Source organism: Lagenorhynchus albirostris, chromosome 8, assembly GCF_949774975.1.
Source record: "Lagenorhynchus albirostris chromosome 8, mLagAlb1.1, whole genome shotgun sequence".
In the NCBI taxonomy this organism is placed as follows: Eukaryota; Metazoa; Chordata; class Mammalia; order Artiodactyla; family Delphinidae; genus Lagenorhynchus; species Lagenorhynchus albirostris.
Window position 1 is genome coordinate 81,029,183 of NC_083102.1, and position 19,803 is coordinate 81,048,985.

Genomic DNA, 19,803 nt, shown 5'->3' on the forward strand with positions numbered 1-19,803 from the left:
TGGGTGCATAAATATTTACAACTGTTATATCTTCTTCTTGGATCGATCCCTTGATCCTTCTTTGTCTCTTCTAATAGTCTTTATTTTAAAGTCTATGTTGTCTATTTTGTTTGAGATGAATATTGCTACTCCAGCTTTCTTTTGGTTTCCATTTGCATGGAATATCTTTTTCCATCTCCTTACTTTCAGTCTGTATGTGTCTCTAGGTCTGAAGTGGGTCTCTTGTAGACAGCATATATATGGCTCTTGTTTTTGTATCCATTCAGCCAATCTGTGTCTTTTGGTTGGAGCATTTAGTCCATTTGCATTTAAGGTAATTATCGATACGTATGTTCCTATTCCCATTTTCTTAATTGTTTTGTGTCCATTATTGTAGGTCTTTTCCTTCTCTTGTGTTTCTTGCCTAGAGAAGTTCCTTTAGCAGTTGTTGTAAAGCTGGTTTGGTGGTGCTGAACTCTCTCAGCTTTTGCTTGTCTGTAAAGGTTTTAATTTCTCTATCAAATCTGAATGAGATCCTTGCTGGGTAGAGTAATCTTGGTTGCAGGTTTTTCTCCTTCATCACTTTAAAGACGTCCTGTCAGTCCCTTCTGGCTTGCAGAGTTTCTGCTGAAAGATCAGCTGTTAACCTTATGGGGATTCCCTTGTGTGTTATTTGTTGTTTTTCCCTTGCTGCTTTTAATATTTTTTCTTTGTATTTAATTTTTGACAGTTTGATTAATATGTGTCTTGGCATATTTCTCCTTGGATTTATCCTGTATGGGACTCTCTGTGCTTCCTGGACTTGATTAACTATTTCCTTTCCCATATTAGGGATGTTTTCAACTATAATCTCTTCAAATATATTCTCAGTCCCTTTCTTTTTCTCTTCTTCTTATGGAGCCCCTATAATTCGAATGTTGGTGCATTTAATGTTGTCTCAGAGGTCTCTGAGACTGTCCTCTGTTCTTTTCATTCTTCTTTCTTTAATCTGCTCTGCAGTAGTTATTTCCATTATTTTATCTTCCAGGTCACTTATCCGTTCTTCTGCCTCAGTGATTCTGCTATTGATCCCATCTAGAGTATTGTTAATTTTATTTATTGTGTTGTTCATCGTTGCTTGTTTCATCTTCAGTTCTTCTAGGTCCTTGTTAAATGTTTCTTGCATTTTGTCTATTCTATTTCCAAGATTTTGGATCATCTTTACTATCATTATTCTGAATTCTTTTTCAGGTAGACTGCCTATTTCCTCTTCATTTGTTAGGTCTGGTGGGTTTTTGCCTTGCTCCTTCAACTGCTATGTGTTTTTCTGTCTTCTCATTTTGCTTATCTTACTGTGTTTGGGGTCTCCTTTTTGCAGGCTACAGGTTCGTAGTTCCTGTTGTTTTTGATGTCTGTCGCCAGTGGCTAAGGTTGGTTCAGTGGGTTGTGTAGGCTTCCTGGTGGAGGGGACTAGTGCCTGTGTTCTGGTGGATGAGGCTGGATCTTATCGTTCTGGTGGGCAGGTCCACGTCTGGTGGTGTGTTTTGGGGTGTCTGTGGACTTATTATGATTTTAGGCAGCCTCTCTGCTAATGGGTCAGGTTGTGTTCCTGTCTTGCTAGTTGTTTGGCATAGGGTGTCCAGCACTGTAGCTTGCTGGTCGTTGAGTGAATCTGGGTGCTGGTGTTGAGATGGAGATCTCTGGGAGATTTTTGCCGTTTGATATTATGTGGAGCTGGGAGGTCTCTTGTGGACCAGTGTCCTGAAGTTGGCTTTCCCACCTCAGAGACACAGCACTGACTCCTGGCTGCATCACAAAGAGCCTGTCATCCACACGGCTCAGAATAAAAAGGAGAAAAGGTAGAAAGAAAGAATTAGTAGAAAGAAAGGAAGGAAGGAAGAGGAAAGAAGGAAAGAAAGAAAGGAGGGAGGGAGGAAGGAAGGAAGGAGGGAAGGAAGGAAAAAAGAAAGAAAGAAGATAAAGTAAAATAAAGTAAGATAAAATATAATAAAATTCTGAAAATAAAAAATAATTATTAAAAAAAATTAAAATAAAACGGACGGATAGAACCCTAGGACAAATGGTGGAAGCAAAGCTATACAGACAAACTCTCACACCGAAGCATACACATACACACTCACAAAAAGAGGAAAAGGGGAAATAATCGTAAATCTTGCTCTCAAAGTCCATCTCCTCAATTTGGGATGATTCGTTTTCTATTCATGTATCCCCCAGATGCAGGTACATCAAGTTGATTGTGGAGCTTTAATCCGCTGCTTCTGAGGCTGCTGGGAGAGATTTCCCTTTCTCCTCTTTGTTTGCAGAGCTCCTGGAGCTCAGCTTTGGATTTGGCCCTGCCTCTGCGTGTAAGTCGCTGGAGGGCGTCTGTTCTTCGCTCAGACAGGTCGGGGTTAAAGGAGCCGCTGATTCAGGGAATCTGGCTCACTCAGGACGGGGGGGGGTGGGGGGGGGTGGAGGGAGGGGCACGGAGTGCGGGGCGGGCCTGCGGCGGCAGACGCCAGCGTGACGTTGCACCAGCCTGAGGCGCGCCATAGGTTCTCCTGGGGAAGTTCCCTGGATCCGGGACTCTGGCAGTGGCGGGCTGCACAGGCTCCCGGGAAGGGAGGTGTGGAAAGTGACCTGTGCTTGAACACAGGCTTCTTGGTGGCGGAAGCAGCAGCCGTAGCGTCTCATGCCAGTCTCTGGTGTCCGCGCTTTTAGCCGCGGCTCGCGCCCGTCTCTGGAGCTCCTTTAAGCAGCGCTCTTAATCCCCTCTCCTCACGCACCCGGAAACAAAGAGGGAAGAAAAAGTCTCTTGCCTCTTTGGCAGCTCCAGACCTTTTCCCGGACTCCCTCCCGGCTAGCCGTGGTGCACTAGCCTCTTGAGGCTGTGTTCACGCCGCCAACCCCAGTCCTCTCCCTGCGCTCCGACTGAAGCCCGAGCCTCAGCTCCCAGCCCTGCCCGCTCCGGCGGGTGAGCAGAAAAGCCTCTCGGGCTGGTGAGTGCCGGTCGGCCCTGATCCTCTTTGCGGGAATCTCTCCTCTTTGTCCTCCACACCCCTGTTGCTGTGCTCTCCTCCGTGGCTCTGAAGCTTTCCCCCTCCACCACCCGCAGTCACCGCCCGCGAAGGGGCTTCCTAGTGTGTGGAAACTTTTCCTCCTTCACAGCTCCCTCCCACTGGTGCGGGTCCCGTCCGTATTCTTTTGTCTCTGTTTATTCTTTTTTCTTTTGCCCTACCCAGGTACGTGGGGAGTTTCTTGCCTTTTAGGAGGTCTGAGGTCTTCTGCCAGTGTTCAGTAGGTGTTCTGTAGGAGTTGTTCCACGTGTAGATGTAGTTCTGGTGTATCTGTGGGGAAGAAGGTGATCTCCTCTGTCTTACTCTTCCGCCATCTTCCCCCTAAGTCTCAAGATTCAGGTTTTAAGCAGTACAGCGTTTGCAGCCATGACCGCTCTTGGAAAATGATATTTTGTTGAAAAAGGAATAGGGAGATGAGATGCTATTTTTGGATAGATTTAGGCGCCTGTTAATTTCTGTGGTCAGAGAAATAAGATGGTTTGATTTGCCAGCCATCAGAATCATGTGATTGGAAGAAACAGTTTCCCAAAGATAGGAGGGTTTCTGAATTTAAAAAGAAATTACGAAGCAAAGTTTACTACAGTTTTTAAAACAGAGAACCACTGACTTACTCTATGTGAGGCCTGCATGTGTAATTTTCTCCAGCAAGATTCCACAGTTTGGGTGTTAGGATGGACAAACAAATTTTGCGTTTAATACAGAGTTGGAGTTTTTCTAGGCAGGAGTGGATGAGGATGGATGTTTAAAGGAGATGTGGGGTTGGAAAGAGTGTGCTTAGAAACACAGAGGAGTTTGGAGCATAGCAACATATTTAATGGACAGGTTGCATATAGAACCAACACTTAATTACCATTTTACTAGACTTTCTTATAAATTACCTCATTTAATTTATCAGAATAAAAATAGCAATAGCAGCTATAATACCATTTCTTCTCCACTGTGCTGTATGGAATCTTTGAAGAAAGGACTTTAAACGATTAAATAGACTCATAGCATAGTAACTGATCTAAGAAAATAAAATTGTATGCATTTTATTTTAATTCCTATGTAAGTGCTAGATAAAGCTAATAGATAAATTCTGTGGATATTTCTTTTTCAGTATATAAAATAACAGGCCCTGTGCTCAACACTTACGTCAATTATCTTCTTTATTATCTCTTGTCACATAATATGAATGCATGTAGGTTTATCACATGCCTTCAGTTCAGTAATCTGGTAACATTGATCTCTAGATGGACCTGTGCCCATCTTTATTTTCCCTTTTTATCTTCATAAATAATATTTCATGCATTCCAAACCCCAAACATAGAATGGCATAAAAAATATCTTTTTTCAAGAACCACTGTCTTTACTGCTTCAGCTACTTTTAGCTATCTTTGGAAAGTTCACTTACATTCTCACCCCCTGTCCGACACACACATGGATGTATACACACACACCCTCCCCCAAAACCTTGCTAAGTTGTTTTATTCACACAGTGCTATAATCAGTACTGCTGGTTAACCCATGTCATGTAGCATGGTTGACTTGACCACAGTCAATAGTGGTGCTGTGTCTGGTTACCAGGACAAATTGTTACAAAGATATAATAATCAAAAAATTGGAATTTTAAATGATTTGAGCTAAACAGTGTGGATCTTGGTTGGCAGGAATCATTAACACAACTCATTTATAACAAAGAGTATCCTTAATGTTCATCCTATTGACAGCATATTTGGAACTAAAGAAGGATAAAATGACAGTAAGAATGAGTTTTTCTTTTAAGGTGATTTAACAGGCAATAGAGTTGCCCAACATTTGTCAACGCTGTGGATCATATGCCGAGTCAAGTGTATAACAAAGAAAAGAGAATTAGTAAATTGGACAGGAAGTTAATGTCTATTTGAGTTTTGAATGTGTCATATATTTCAGATGTTACCTATAAAATCCTAATTTTCAGTTCCATTATTTAAATCTTATCCTTGGCAACATCTTACTCCCAGGTTGAAGCTTTGTACTTATGCTTCAGATTTTTAACATAAACTATTCATCAGAGGCCACGTTTTACAGGAAAGTGGCATGCAAGGGACTGTCACTCACAATATACATTTTTAAGATGGAATGGTCTGTTTTGTCCAGATTTAATTTTTGACTCCCAGTAGACACTGGGAAACTAAAGTCATTCATCTCTCAACTTGCTCGGGGATGTTTTAAATTTCAGTAAACAGCAGCATTGTATTAGCGTGAACCATTTGGGTAAATTTGTTTCAAGGAGATAATAAATAAACTACTTGGTTAAAAATCAGAAATGAAACAGTTTGTACTTGTCATCTAGTGGTGCTTAAATTATGAAAAATTGCTCTCTAAAGGTTTGACTAATCTATGAATCTCGTTTGAGGCTGTTGCTAGCTTTAGCCTATCATACTGCACATAATGCACTGAAATCCACTGAAAACCTCTGGGTTTGGAGGTAAAATATCTTCTAACATGATGTTGTTTAATAGTTTGCATGAAAATGTTTACCTAGAAGGATAGTAGGGAAAGAAGATTACTCAATTCTGATCTGTGCCTGCGATAATTAGTTTATATGCTATGGTTTTAGAGTCTTAAATGATAATGATATAACTATGTACACTCTGGAAAAGGGACGGAGGGAATTTTGAGTGATAGGGTAGGTAAATGATTCAGAAAGAAACACACACACACATTTTCAAACACACATCCTTGAATTGATCAATAGAGGAGGAACGTCTCAAATATCTGAAATTCTTGACTCTTGCCTATTTTGAAACCTGGGAAGGTTTTGGCTTATGTGGTCCTACCATCCAAGTAGTAAGAGATCTTCTTCAGTTACAGCAGATTTGGGGCAACTGGCCCAGCTGCCTGCTCATCTTGTCATGTGTGAATCAGGAGGGCAAGAACTTGCCTCTTAGGTCAGTGTGTCCATAGTCTTCATCTCTGTTTCTCCAACACTTAGCACAGAGTGAGGGCGCCAGAGTACTGTTGAGTGAAGGGGGCGTGGCTCCCTCTGTTGGTGGTGAGACCCCCAGCCCCTCCCTGTACAAAGTCTAGGTGAGATGGGGGCAGGGACAGGATAAAGGGAGAAGGAATTCAGCTGATACTCTTCCTCCTCTCCTCTAACTTCCCCCACTCGGATCATTTAACTGTTTTTCTACAATATCCTCTACTAATTTTAACACAGTTAATTTTAGCCAAAAGTCATCCCTGTAAAAACATCAGGACGTAGAAGTAGGGCTGATTCAGTGTGAGTTGTCTTTCATTCCTGAGAACTGTCCTTTAACCCAATTCTCTTAAGATTGTTTCTGGATATATTTTGGTGATTCAGTGATTTACATGATTTGATTTCAGACTGATATAGTTTAATGTAGCTGCACACATCTGAATATATATGTATATATTTTATAATAGAGCTAATATGTATTTCCATAAAGCAGAAGAAATGGCTCTAAATGAATGTGATAGGAAAGAGAATTATGACCACCAAATTATGATTTTTCTCAAGCCTACTTTCAAAATTATTTCTGAACCAAATAATTCTGAAACTATATAAACAAAAGCCACTACAAACTGAGACAAAAAATGTTTTTATATAATTATACAAATTAAAGGCCCTGTGAATGTTTGCCATTTATTTTAGCGTCATGCTGCCATGTAGGTGGACTAGGTTGACAGATTAAATGCAGAATTACAGTTTCCCCAAATCCTGATGCCCTGTAGAGATTTCTCTTTACGAAAATTGATCAGTCAAGCCTTTCTGCTAGATAGAGTAAGGGAATAATGAAATGTGCGTGCTATCAATGCACAGTCTGAGGATTGAGAAAGGAAAGTGTATTTATAAAAAATGAGGTTATAAAAAAGCTTCTGAGGGCTTCCCTGGTGGCGCAGTGGTTGAGACTCCTTCTGCCGATGCAGGGGACATGGGTTCGTGCCCCGGTCTGGGAAGATCCCACATGACGCGGAGCGGCTGGGCCCATGAGCCGTGGCCGCTGGGCCTGCGCGTCCAGAGCCTGTGCTCCGCAACGGGAGAGGCCACAACAGTGAGAGGCCCGCGTACCGCAAAAAAAAAAAAAAAAAAAAAAAAAAAAAAAGCTTCTGAGTCAAAAGCAATGTCATTTATTTATTGGAGGGAAGAAATTTTGTTTTAAGACAGTGGATGTAATCAGTTGTACATTCCGCTAAGGCCTGTGTTCTCTTATTGAAACATGATGACCTGTCTAAGCACACGTTTGATTAAGTGCTTCCTAGGTATGTTATTTTTCTATAAAAAAGACACACTTTGTTTTCCTTTGCATTTATATTTTGACCATGTAAGAAATGGATGTTGTATAAGCAAAGAGCTTCTTAAAAGTAGAAATATAAAATACCTAGTCACAAGGAGTACCAGTGTTTGGCCTGCAGTATTATTTTATGACTAATGTATTTTGTTTCCATTTTGCTTAAAAAAGCCAGGTTTTGGAATTATACGTCTTCCAAAGTCCAGAAAATTTTGTGCAAATGCATAAAAGTTAAGTAAACTTAGCAATACACATTTTCAGTGACAGTTTTAGAAGCAATGTAGACCTTCTAAAAGAAGAGGCAAGTAGTGTGGCTTTATGTAAAATATAATACAGTAACAAAGAAAAAAAACATTTGGAAATTCTCAAATAAACTTAGGGTTTCTCCATTTTCATTTTACCTTCAATCACAGTTTATCTTAGTAGAGTCAAAATACTTAGTTTGAGTGAAAACTAGCATTTATCATACTTTACCCTCTTCTGACACTGCATGTGATACTCTTCATCTTAGGTTTAATAAGTAAATTCTCTTTGTTAATGTGACCATGTGTCACACATAAGAAGAAAATTTGACTAATCAGTTTAGTCCATTAGCTCTGGCACCATGGGCCAATTGTAATCCTAGACAAATAAATTGTTTTATATAGTCATCTGAACATGTTATTTTACCTAAAAATAGGGGTAGATGTGTTTAACTTATTTTGTGTCTTTTTTGGTGCAGAAATATATACAATATAGGTATTGAATGAATGTTGAAAATGATGCTGCTGAACCGCTTGAAATTTAATGCAGTTTCACCTTGTTTTCCACACGTTTCAATTCTGTAAATGTAAGCAATCAGTTGGCAGACATAATATCTAAAATGAGATAAACTCATTCAGTGTTTTAACTTTTGATGGAATCCACATTCTAAATGGAAAATTGTCTCCTGAGTATAAATTACAGGGTTCCTTGAGGGATCAATAAACTGGTAATTGGATTTGGATCTCAGGGGAATTCAGAAGATTCTCTTTCTTCCTGTATGTGATGAGTTCTGACATTGTATTTTAACTTTGTTACAGAACTGTCTTCCAGGAAGTAGAACTTTTATGTATGTGAAAATTCTCTAGCTACTTAGTTCTTTTTTAAAAAACAATTAAATGGTAATTTTAAAAGTTTTAATGATTCTAAATGAAATAAATTGAAACTCATGGATTTCATTCAGTATTACAAATCATATGTTCTTATATTTATCTATGTAGTTTTTGGTTTGGTTATTTGGTCTTCAGAGATACCTATATTTTACAGATCTTCATTATCATGGTATGTTTCTCAAATAAAAAAACGGGGGCAGAATCTGTGGCAAAAATTTGGAAACGAAACAAGATCTCTTTTCCTCTTGGAGATTTATAATGTGCATTCATACAATAAGGCTGTATGAATTCCTGCTGAAAAGACACAATTTTAACTTTATTGTTTATTGTAAAATCATGACCACAGAATACTTTTGCCTATATAAGGTCTACTATAGCTTCAAGAACTAGTGATTTTCTTTGGAACATACTTTGAGAAGCACTAATTTAGTCTATTTTTCCCAAGCGATTTTTAAACATTTTTGTGAATTGTGTTTTCTTTTAACAAAATTTTATATTGTCCATGTCTGTAAATGTTTAAGAGACACAGAAAAATACACTTTTACATGGTACCCAAGTTACTACTAAAGATGTACAGAAGATGGGTAATACATATCTTCAAACAGTTCAGGAGGAGAAGAAAGAAAAAAGATATCAGTATATGCAGATTATTTTTATATTGCACAGAACTAGCCTTGTAGACAGAATAGGAATTTAAAATTCATTGATAACTGTTTTATCCATTTTTTCCTTTCCATTTTTCCTCTGTAACACAATTTATGTCCATACTTTATATTTATGGCATATTCAGCGACGTTGATGGCTAGCAGAAATGTCCATACACTTTCATTCTTGAAAAGCCAACACTCACTCGCTACTTTGGTAGAATATGAGAACATTAGTATGTTGGATTACCTGATATTCTTTGCTGTCTAAATTCACAGATACTCTTAATCCCTTATCTGAATCTCCTGAAGGAATTCCTGCCAGTATAGTGCAGATATACCTTTCTTCAAGAATAATTTCAACATTCGATGTATATTTTTTAAAAGTCATGGTTTCAGCAAACTCTTAAGCAGCCACTTACAGTATTCACTTTTCTTGAATTATCGTATTTATCATTTCATTATTTAGGTGTGTGTGTTTGTATGTATGTGTGTGTATATATATAACTTATTTGCATTAGGAATTAAAAAATTTTTTTCTTCACAAATTGTTCTCAGACCTATGCTGAGTTTTCCTGCAGTACAAGATGTGCTTTTCTAATATCACTGCTATAGTGTTTGAATATGTTCTTAGAAAATATTGGCTAATCTTTTCGATCTTTGTGGAATATATTGTAAAAGGAATACTATGAGAGGTTTATTATTTAAAATATGAATAAAATGTATTCAGTGTTTGATCCAGTATATTATTATGTTTTTAATCAAATCACTAAAGCATTCTTTTTTTTTCTTTTTTTATAGAGCAATGAAGTTGTCTACTACAATGCAAAGGATGATCTCGATGTGAGTATTAAAAGTTTTACATTAAATTCCAGGGTAAACGTAGGTATACTAGGGTGATTGGCTTTACAGACAAGCTGACCTAGCAGGTTTAGTTGGATTCATGTACCAGTCCAGCCTTAAAACTGTAGTTGCCTAAGGGCATTAAAACATATTTAAATTCAAACTGTTTTTCTCTCATCTAAGACATGCTACAGTTGACTCGGTGATCCATAAATTTCATTTTAGTTCTGCATATTCTTGACATCCTGCTAACTTTGTGAAGTTTGCTGGAGTTGGACTATTTCACATAAAATTTTTGAGAATTTATAAAGAAATATAAGACAATACATTTTATACTTCACTAAAACTTTTTGTTGGGGAAGTTCATAGTCCTTTAGATATGTTAATACTATTGCTCTTGTAAACCCTTAGATAGTGAATAAAAATGAATCATGTTTTATGATTAGTATATTGGTTTGGCTATTACAGAGAGTCTTAAAGTAAAAGTGCTAAGACAAGACAAAAGATTATTCCTCTCTCATGTCACATTCTGTGTGCAAGGCCTAATATAACAACTCTCCATCGTCCAGGCCCTACAGTCCTTCTCTCATGTTTTTTGCTCTCCTCAGTGTAACTTTTCCATATTTTGGTCCAAAATGGATGCTCCAATATCCACAATGATTTTTGCATTCTATGCATCAGGAAGGAGGCAGATGGCACTGAAGGACACACCCTTTGCCTTTAAGGACATGTTCTGGAAATTGCACACAGCGTTTCTATCTGCACCCGTTGTCCACAACTTAGTGACTAGCCTTGCCTAGATGCAAGAAGATACGGAACATAATTTTCTTTCCCCTTCGATAAGCATGTACCCAAATAAAATATAGGACTCCATTACTGAAGAGAGAATAGGGAGAATACTAGTTGGGAGTTAATTAGCAGTTTGTGCACTTAATTTTGCTCTTCTTGGAATATTAAAGTTAATGCCCAGACTCTCCCCACTCGTCTGAGTGACTTCTGTCAATTAAGTATAGTCAAATTCTTCAACTTGGAACTGAGGAAAAAATTCTCTTTTACAGGAAAATGATTATAAAATTATGTGCTGTGTTGAGTATTATTTAGTCCTTCTTAAAGCATGTGTTTTGATCATTACGATCAAATTGTTTTCTGCGATGGAAATATTCACTATCTTAGAATGAAAGAAAGTTAAGAAATGTAAGTAAATGTTGAACTTTGATATTCACCTTAGGATTTTTAGTGGTTATAGCTTTTTTTGAAGATTGTTGCTTATCAGATGAAGTTGGACTTAATGGATGATGAGATTTATTCATCCTTACCAAAAGTTTTGCTGTATATAATCAGATTTAATTGGTTGCTATACTCCAACTTTATACACATAGTGCTTGATGTTTTATTTATCAAATATTTGTATAATCATAATACCATCTTGTTTTGATTTGAATTGGCTTACCGTCACTGTTTGTTGTACTTTTCTATATTCCAATTTAGTTGTAAATTTTTATTGCTCAAATTCCACAAAGCCATATTCATTATGAAAAATTGGTGAACAGAGATTATATAATGTGAGTTTATAATCTCATACATTAATATCTAATGAACACAGGAACTAATTGGAATACTAAATATTGAAACAATATTATCAATTAATAAATTTATCCTCATATGTTTGAATGGGGATATAAATATCTGAGATATAAATAAATTTTCTATTTTCTAGAATAGTTCTATATTTAGCGTATGAGTGAACTTTGAAAACAAGTGGCTGAAATCTTCCCAGCAAGTGTCAAGCTATAGAAATAGGAAGGCCAGATTTAACTACAGATGTGTTTTGGTGTGCTGACACAGAAACAAAGTGAGTTTGATTGCCTTTGGATGTGATGCATTCTCCAGCTTGCTGCAGTTCCACTGTTCCTGTTGCCTTACTCTGCCTACACCACACACACATCCACACACGTAAAGAAAAGAAAAGAAAAATGCCTTAAGATAGTATAGGGTAGAATCTTCATCACACCAACATTTTTTTTTTTTTTTACATCTTTATTGGGGTATAATTGCTTTACAATGGTGTGTTAGTTTCTGTTTTATAACAAAGTGAATCAGTCATACATAAACATATGTTCCCATATGTCTTCCCTGTTGCGTCTCCCTCCCTCCCACCCTCCCCATCCCACCCCTCCAGGCTGTCACAAAGCACCGAGCCAATATCCCTGTGCCATGCAGCTGCTTCCCACTAGCTATCTACCTTACTGCGTTTGTTAGTGTGTATATGCCCATGACTCTCTCTCGCCCTGTCACAGCTCACCCTTCCCCCTCCCCATAACCTCAAGTCCGTTCTCTAAGAGGTCTGCGTATTTATTCCTGCTTTACCCCTAGGTTTTTCATGACATTTTTTTTCTTATATTCCATATATATGTGTTAGCATACGGTATTTGTCTCTCTCTTTCTGACTTACTTCACTCTGTATGACAGACTCTAGGTCTATCCACCTCATTACAAATAGCTCAATTTCGTTTCTTTTTATGGCTGAGTAATATTCCATTGTATATATGTGCCACATCTTCTTTATCCATTCATCCGATGACGGGCATTTAGGTTGTTTCCATCTCCGGGCTATTGTAAATAGAGCTGCAATGAACATTTTGGTACATGTCTCTTTTTGAATTATGGTTTTCTCAGGGTATATGCCCAGTAGTGGGATTGCTGGGTCATATGGTAGTTCTATTTGTAGCTTTTTAAGGAACCTCCATACTGTTCTCCACAGTGGCTGTATCAATTTACATTCCCACCAACAGTGTAAGAGGGTTCCCTTTTCTCCACACCCTCTCCAGCACTTATTGTTTCTAGATTTTTTGATGATGGCCATTCTGACTGGTGTGAGATGATATCTCATTGTAGTTTTGATTTGCATTTCTCTAATGATTAGTGATGTTGAGCATTCTTTCATGTGTTTGTTGGCACTCTGTATATCTTCTTTGGAGAAATGTCTATTTAGGTCTTCTGCCCATTTTTGGATTGGGTTGTTTGTTTTCTTGTTATTGAGCTGCATGAGCTGCTTGTAAATTTTGGAGATTAATCCTTTGTCAGTTGCTTCATTTGCAAATATTTTCTCCCATTCTGAGGGTTGTCTTTTGGTCTTGTTTATGGTTTCCTTTGCTGTGCAAAAGCTTTGAAGTTTCATTAGGTCCCATTTGTTTATTTTTGTTTTTATTCCCATTACTATAGGAGGTGGGTCAGAAAGGATCTTGCTTTGATTTATGTCATAGAGTGTTCTGCCTATGTTTTCCTCTAAGAGTTTGATAGTTTCTGGCCTTACATTTAGGTCTTTAATCCATTTTGAGCTTATTTTTGTGTATGGTGTTAGGGAGTGATCTAATCTCATACTTTTACATGTACCTGTCCAGTTTTCCCAGCACCACTTATTGAAGAGGCTGTCCTTTCTCCATTGTACATTACTGCCACCTTTATCAAAGATAAGGTGTCCATATGTGCATGGGTTTATCTCTGGGCTTTCTATCCTGTTCCATTGATCTATCTTTCTGTTTTTGTGCCAGTACCATACCGTCTTGATGACTGTAGCTTTGTAGTATAGTCTGAAGTCAGGGAGCCTGATTCCTCCAGTTCCTTCTTTCGTTCTCAAGATTGCTTTGGCTATTCGGGGTCTTTTGTGTTTCCATACAAATTGCAAAATTTTTTGTTCTAGTTCTGTGAAAAATGCCAGTGGTAGTTTGATAGGGATTGCATTGAATCTATAGATTGCTTTGGGTAGTAGAGTCATTTTCACAATGTTGATTCTTCCAATCCAAGAACATGGTATATCTCTCCATCTATTTATATCATCTTTAATTTCTTTCATCAGTGTCTTATAATTTTCTGCATACAGGTCTTTTGTCTCCTTAGGTAGGTTTATTCCTAGATATTTTATTCTTTTTGTTGCAATGGTAAATGGGAGTGTTTTCTTGATTTCACTTTCAGATTTTTCATCATTAGTATATAGGAATGCCAGAGATTTCTGTGCATTAATTTTGTATCCTGCCACTTTACCAAATTCATTGATTAGCTCTAGTAGTTTTCTGATAGCATCTTTAGGGTTCTCTATGTATAGGATCATGTCATCTGCAAACAGTGACAGCTTTACTTCTTCTTTTCCAATTTGGATTCCTTTTATTTCCTTTTCTTCTCTGATTGCTGTGGCTAAAACTTCCAAAACAATGTTGAATAATAGTGGTGAGAGTGGGCAACCTTGTCTTGTTCCTGATCTTAGTGGAAATGCTTTCAGTTTTTCACCATTGAGGATGATGTTTGCTGTGGGCTTGTCATATATGGCCTTTATTATGTTGAGGAAAGTTCCCTCTATGCCTACTTTCTGCAGGGTTTTTATCATAAATGGGTGTTGAATTTTGTCAAAAGCTTTCTCTGCATCTATTGAGATGATCATATGGTTTTTCTCCTTCAATTTGTTAATATGGTTTATCACTTTGATAGATTTGCGTATATTGAAGAATCCTTGCATTCCTGGAATAAACCCCACTTGATCATGGTGTATGATCCTTTTAATGTGCTGTTGGATTCTGTTTGCTAGTATTTTGTTGAGAATTTTTGCATCTATGTTCATCAGTGATATTGGCCTATAGTTTTCTTTCTTTGTGACATCCTTGTCTGGTTTTGGTATCAAGGTGATGGTGGCCTCGTAGAAGGAGTTTGGGAGTGGTCCTCCCTCTGCTATATTTTGGAAGAGTTTGAGAAGGATAGGTGTTAGCTCTTCTCTAAATGTTTGATAGAATTCGCCTGTGAAGCCATCTGGTCCTGGGCTTTTCTTTGTTGGAAGATTTTTAATCACAGTTTCAATTTCAGTGCTTGTGATTGGTCTGTTCATATTTTCTATTTCTTCCTGATTCAGTCTTGGCAGCTTGTGCATTTCTAAGAATTTGTCCATTTCTTCCAGATTGTCCATTTTATTGGCATAGAGTTGCTTGTAGTAATCTCTCATGATCTCTTTTATCTCTGCAGTGTCAGTTGTTACCTCTCCTTTTTCATTTCTAATTCTATTGATTTGAGTCTTCTCCCTTTTTTTCTTGATGAGTCTGGCTAGTGGTTTATCTATTTTGTTTATCTTCTCAAAGAACCAGCTTTTAGTTTTATTGATCTTTGCTATTGTTTCCTTCATATCTTTTTCATTTATTTCTGATCTGATTTTTATGATTTCTTTCCTTCTGCTAGCTTTGGGGTTTTTTTGTTCTTCTTTCTCTAATTGCTTGAGGTGCAAGGTTAGGTTGTTTATTCGAGATGTTTCCTGCTTCTTAAGGTGGGCTTGTATTGCTATAAACTTCCCCCTTAGAACTGCTTTTGCTGCATCCCACAGGTTTTGGGTCGTTGTATCTCCATTGTCATTTGTTTCTAGGTATTTTTTGATTTCCTCTTTGATTTCTTCAGTGATCTCTTCATTATTAAGTAGTGTATTGTTTAGCCTCCATGTGTTTGTATTTTTTACAGATCTTTTCCTGTAATTGATATCTAGTCTCATGGCGTTGTGGTCAGAAAAGATACTTGATACAATTTCAATTTTCTTAAATTTACCAAGGCTTGATTTGTGACCTAAGATATGATCTATCCTGGAGAATGTTCCATGAGCACTTGAGAAAAATGAGTATTCTGTTGTTTTTGGATGGAGTGTCCTATAAATATCAATTAAGTCCATCTTGTTTAATGTATCATTTAAAGCTTGTGTTTCCTTATTTATTTTCATTTTGGATGATCTGTCCATGGGTGAAAGTGGGGTGTTTAAGTTCCCTACTATGAATGTGTTACTGTCGATTTCCCCTTTTATGGCTGTTAGTATTTGCCTAATGTATTGAGGTGCTCCTATGTTGGGTGCATAAATATTTACAATTGTTATATCTTCTTCTTGGATCGATCCCTTGATCATTATGTAGTGTCCTTCTTAGTCTCTTTTAATAGTCCTTATTTTAAAGTCTATTTTGTCTGATATGAGAATTGCTACTCCAGCTTTCTTTTGGCTTCCATTTGCATGGAATATCTTTTTCCATCCCCTTACTTTCAGTCTGTATGTGTCTCTAGGTCTGAAGTGGGTCTCTTGTAGACAGCATATATAAGGGTCTTGTTTTTGTATCCATTCAGCTAATCTGTGTCTTTTGGTGGGAGCATTTAGTCCATTTACATTTAAGGTAATTATCGATATTTATGTTCCTATTCCCATTTTCTTAACTGTTTTGGGTTCGTTATTATAGGTCTTTTCCTTCTCTTGTGTTTCTTGCCTAGAGAAGATCCTTTAGCATTTGTTGTAAAGCTGGTTTGGTGGTGCTGAACTCTCTCAGCTTTTGCTTGTCTGTAAAGGTTTTAATTTCTCTATCAAATCTGAATGAGATTCTTGCTGGGTAGAGTAGTCTTGGCTGCATGTTTTTCTCCTTCATCACTTTCAGTATGTCCTGCCACTCCCTTCTGGATTGTAGGGTTTCTGCTGAGAGATCAGCTGTTAACCTTATGGGGATTCCCTTATGTGTTATTTGTTGTTTTTCCCTTGCTGCTTTTAATATGCTCTCTTTGTATTTAATTTTTGACAGTTTGATTAATATGTGTCTTGGCGTATTTCTCCTTGTATTTATCTTGTATGGGACTCTCTGTGCTTCCTGGACTTGATTAACTATTTCCTTTCCCATATTAGGGAAGTTTTCAACTATAATCTCTTCAAATATTTTCTCAGTCCCTTTCTTTTTCTCTTCTTCTTCTGGAACCCCTATAATTCGAATGTTGGTGCGTTTAATGTTGTCCCAGAGGTCTCTGAGACTGTCCTCAGTTCTTTTCATTCTTTTTTCTTTATTCTGCTCTGCAGTAGTTATTTCCACTATTTTATCTTCCAGGTCACTTATCCGTTCTTCTGCCTCAGTTATTCTGCTATTGATGCCATCTAGAGTACTTTTAATTTCATTTATTGTGTTGTTCATCGTTGCTTGTTTCATCTTTAGTTCTTCTAGGTCCTTGTTAACTGATTCTTGCATTTTGTCCAATCTATTGTCCATTCTATCTCCAAGATTTCGGATCAACCTTACTATCATTATTCTGAATTCTCTTTCAGGTAGACTGCCTATTTCCTCTTCATTTGTTAGGTCTGGTGCATTTTTATCTTGCTCCTTTATCTGCTGTGTGTTTTTCTGTCTTCTCATTTTGCTTATCTTACTGTGTTTGGGGTCTCCTTTTTGCAGGCTGCAGGTTCGTAGTTCCCGTTGTTTTTGGTGACTGTCTCCAGTGGCTAAGGTTGGTTCAGTGGGTTTTGTAGGCTTCCTGGTGGAGGGGGCTAGTGCCTGTGTTGTGGTGGATGAGGCTGGATCTTGTCTCTCTAGTGGGCAGGTTCACGTCTGGTGGTGTGTTTGGGGGCGTCTGTGGCCTTATTATGATTTTAGGCAGCCTCTCTGCTAATGGGTGGGGTTGTGTTCCTGTTTTGCTAGTTGTTTGGCATAGGTTTTCCAGCACTGTGGCTTGTTGGTCGTTGAGTGAAGCTGGGTGCTGGTGTTAAGATGAAGGTCTCTGGGAGATTTTCGCCGTTTGATATTATGTGGAGCTGGGAGGTCTCTTGTTGATCAGTGTCCTGAAGTTGGCTGTCCTACCTCAGAGGCAGAGCCCTGCCTCCTGGCTGGAGCACCAAAAGCTTTTCATCCACAGGCTCAGGATAAAAGGGAGAAAAAGTAGAGGGAATTAGTAGAAGTATGAGGAAAGAAAGAAGGAAAGGAGGGTAGGAAGGAAGGAAGAAAGAAAGAAAGAAGCAAAGAAGGCAAGAAGGCAAGAAGGAAAGAAAGGAGGGAGGGAGGGAGGAAGGAAGGAAGGAGGGAAAGAAGGAAAAAAGACAGAAAGAAAGAAGATACAGTAAAAATAAAATAAAGTATAATAAAGTTATTGAATTAAAAACTTATTTAGAAAAAAAAAAAGGGACGGAAAGAACCTTAGGACAAATGTTGGAAGCAAAGCTATACAGACAAAATCTTACACAGAAGCATACACATACACCCTCACTAAAAGAGGTAAATGGGGAAAAATCCTAAATCTTGCTGTCAGAGACCACCTCCTCAATTTGGGATGATTCGTTGTCTAAAGGAGGGAAGGAAGGACGGAAAGAAAGAAAGAAAGAACGAAGGTAAAGTATAATAAGGTTATTAAAATTAATTATTAAGAAAAAAAATTAAAAAAAAACCATGGACGGATAGAACCCTAGGACAAATGGTGGAAGCAAGACTATAGAGACAAGATCTCACACAGAAGGATACACATACACATTCACAAAAAGAGGAAAGGGGAAAAAATCATAGATCTTGCTCCTAAAGTCCACTTCCTTAATTTGGGATGATTGATTGTCTATTCAGGTATTCCACAGATGCAGGGTACATCAAGTTGATTGTGGAGCTTTAATCCGCTGCTTCTGAGGCTGCTGGGAGAGATTTCCCTTTCTCTTCTTTGTTCTCACAGCTCCCAGGGCTAAGCTTTGGATTTGGCCCTGCCACTGCGTGTAGATCGCTGGAGGGCGTCTGTTTTTTGCTCAGACAGGATGGGGTTAAAAGAGCCGCTGATTGGGGGCTCTGGCGCACTCAGGCCGGCGGGGACGGAGGGGCACAGAGTGCGGGGCGGGCCTGCGGTGGCAAAGGCCGGCGTGACTTTGCACCAGCCTGAGGCGCGCTGTGCGCTCTCCCGGGGAAGTTGTCCCTGGATCCCAGGAACCCGGCAGTGGCGGGCTGCACAGGCTCCGCGGAAGAGGGGTGTGGAGAGTGACCTGTGCTCGCACACAGGCCCCTCGGTGGCGGCAGCAGCAGCCTTAACGTCTCCCGCCCGCCTCTGGGGTCCGCGCTTTTAGCCACGGCTTGCGCCCGTCTCTGAATTCCGCGCTTTCAGCCGCGGCTCGCGCCCGTCTCTGGATTCCGCGCTTTCAGCCGCGGCTCGCGCCCGTCTCTGGATTCCGCGCTTTCAGCCGCGGCTCGCGCCCGTCTCTGGGGTCCGCGCTTTCAGCCGCGGCTCGCGCCCGTCTCTGGGGTTCGCGCTTTTAGCCGCGGCTCGCGCCCGTCTCTGGAGTTCCTTTAATCAGCGTTCTTAAACCCCTCTCCTCACGCCCCAGGAAACAAAGAGGGAAGGAAAAGTCTCCTGCCTCTTCTGCAGGTGCAGGCTTTTCCCCGGACTCCCTCCCGGCTAGCTGTGGTGCACTAACCCCTTCAGGCTATGTTCAAGCCGCCAACCCCAGTCCTCTCCCTGCGCTCCAGCCTCAGCTCACAGCCCCGCCCGCCCCGGCGGGTGAGCAGACAAGCCTCTCGGGCTGGTGAGTGCGGGTCGGCACCGATCCTCTGTGCGGGAATATCCCCGCTTTGCCCTCCGCACCCCAGTGGCTGTGCTCTCCTCCGCAGCTTCGAAGCTCCCCCCTCCGCCTCCCGCAGTCTCCGCCCGCGAAGGGGCTTCCTAGAGTGTGGAAACTTTTCCTCCTTCACCGCTCCCTCCCACTGGTGCAGGTGCCGTCCCTATTCTTTTGTCTCTGTTTTTTCTTTTGCCCTACCCAGGTACGTGGGGAGTTTCTTGCCTTTTGGGAGGTCTGAGGTCTTCTGCCAGCCTTCAGTAGGTGTTCTGTAGGAGTTGTTCCACGTGTAGATGTATTTCTGGTGTATCTGTGGGGAGGAAGGTGATCTCCGCGTCTTACTCTTCCGCCATCTTCCGCCTTCCCCCACACCAACATTTAAGGAAGGTGAGGGCAGGGGTAAGGTGTGTAGGATATGAGTAGATGGAAATGAAGCAAAAGTAGCTTTCATAATAGAAGTAACTCATACGAAAAGTCCATAACTTTAGTTTATGTTGGATTCAGGATTAAATTTAGAATCTCCTGGTTCCTATT

The 19,803-nt window shown here is 39.4% G+C and overlaps 1 protein-coding gene across 4 annotated transcripts in view; it reads left to right on the forward strand.

The window, feature by feature from the left end:
• CACNA2D1 (calcium voltage-gated channel auxiliary subunit alpha2delta 1) overlaps positions 1-19,803 on the forward strand; it is a 521,838-nt gene that overhangs the window by 299,905 nt on the left and 202,130 nt on the right. For all 4 annotated transcript variants that reach the window (XM_060157195.1, XM_060157196.1, XM_060157198.1 and 1 more), the window contains exon 5: positions 9,888-9,929. In XM_060157195.1, coding sequence (XP_060013178.1) covers positions 9,888-9,929 — 42 coding nt within the window. The remainder of the gene's footprint in view (positions 1-9,887; positions 9,930-19,803) is intronic.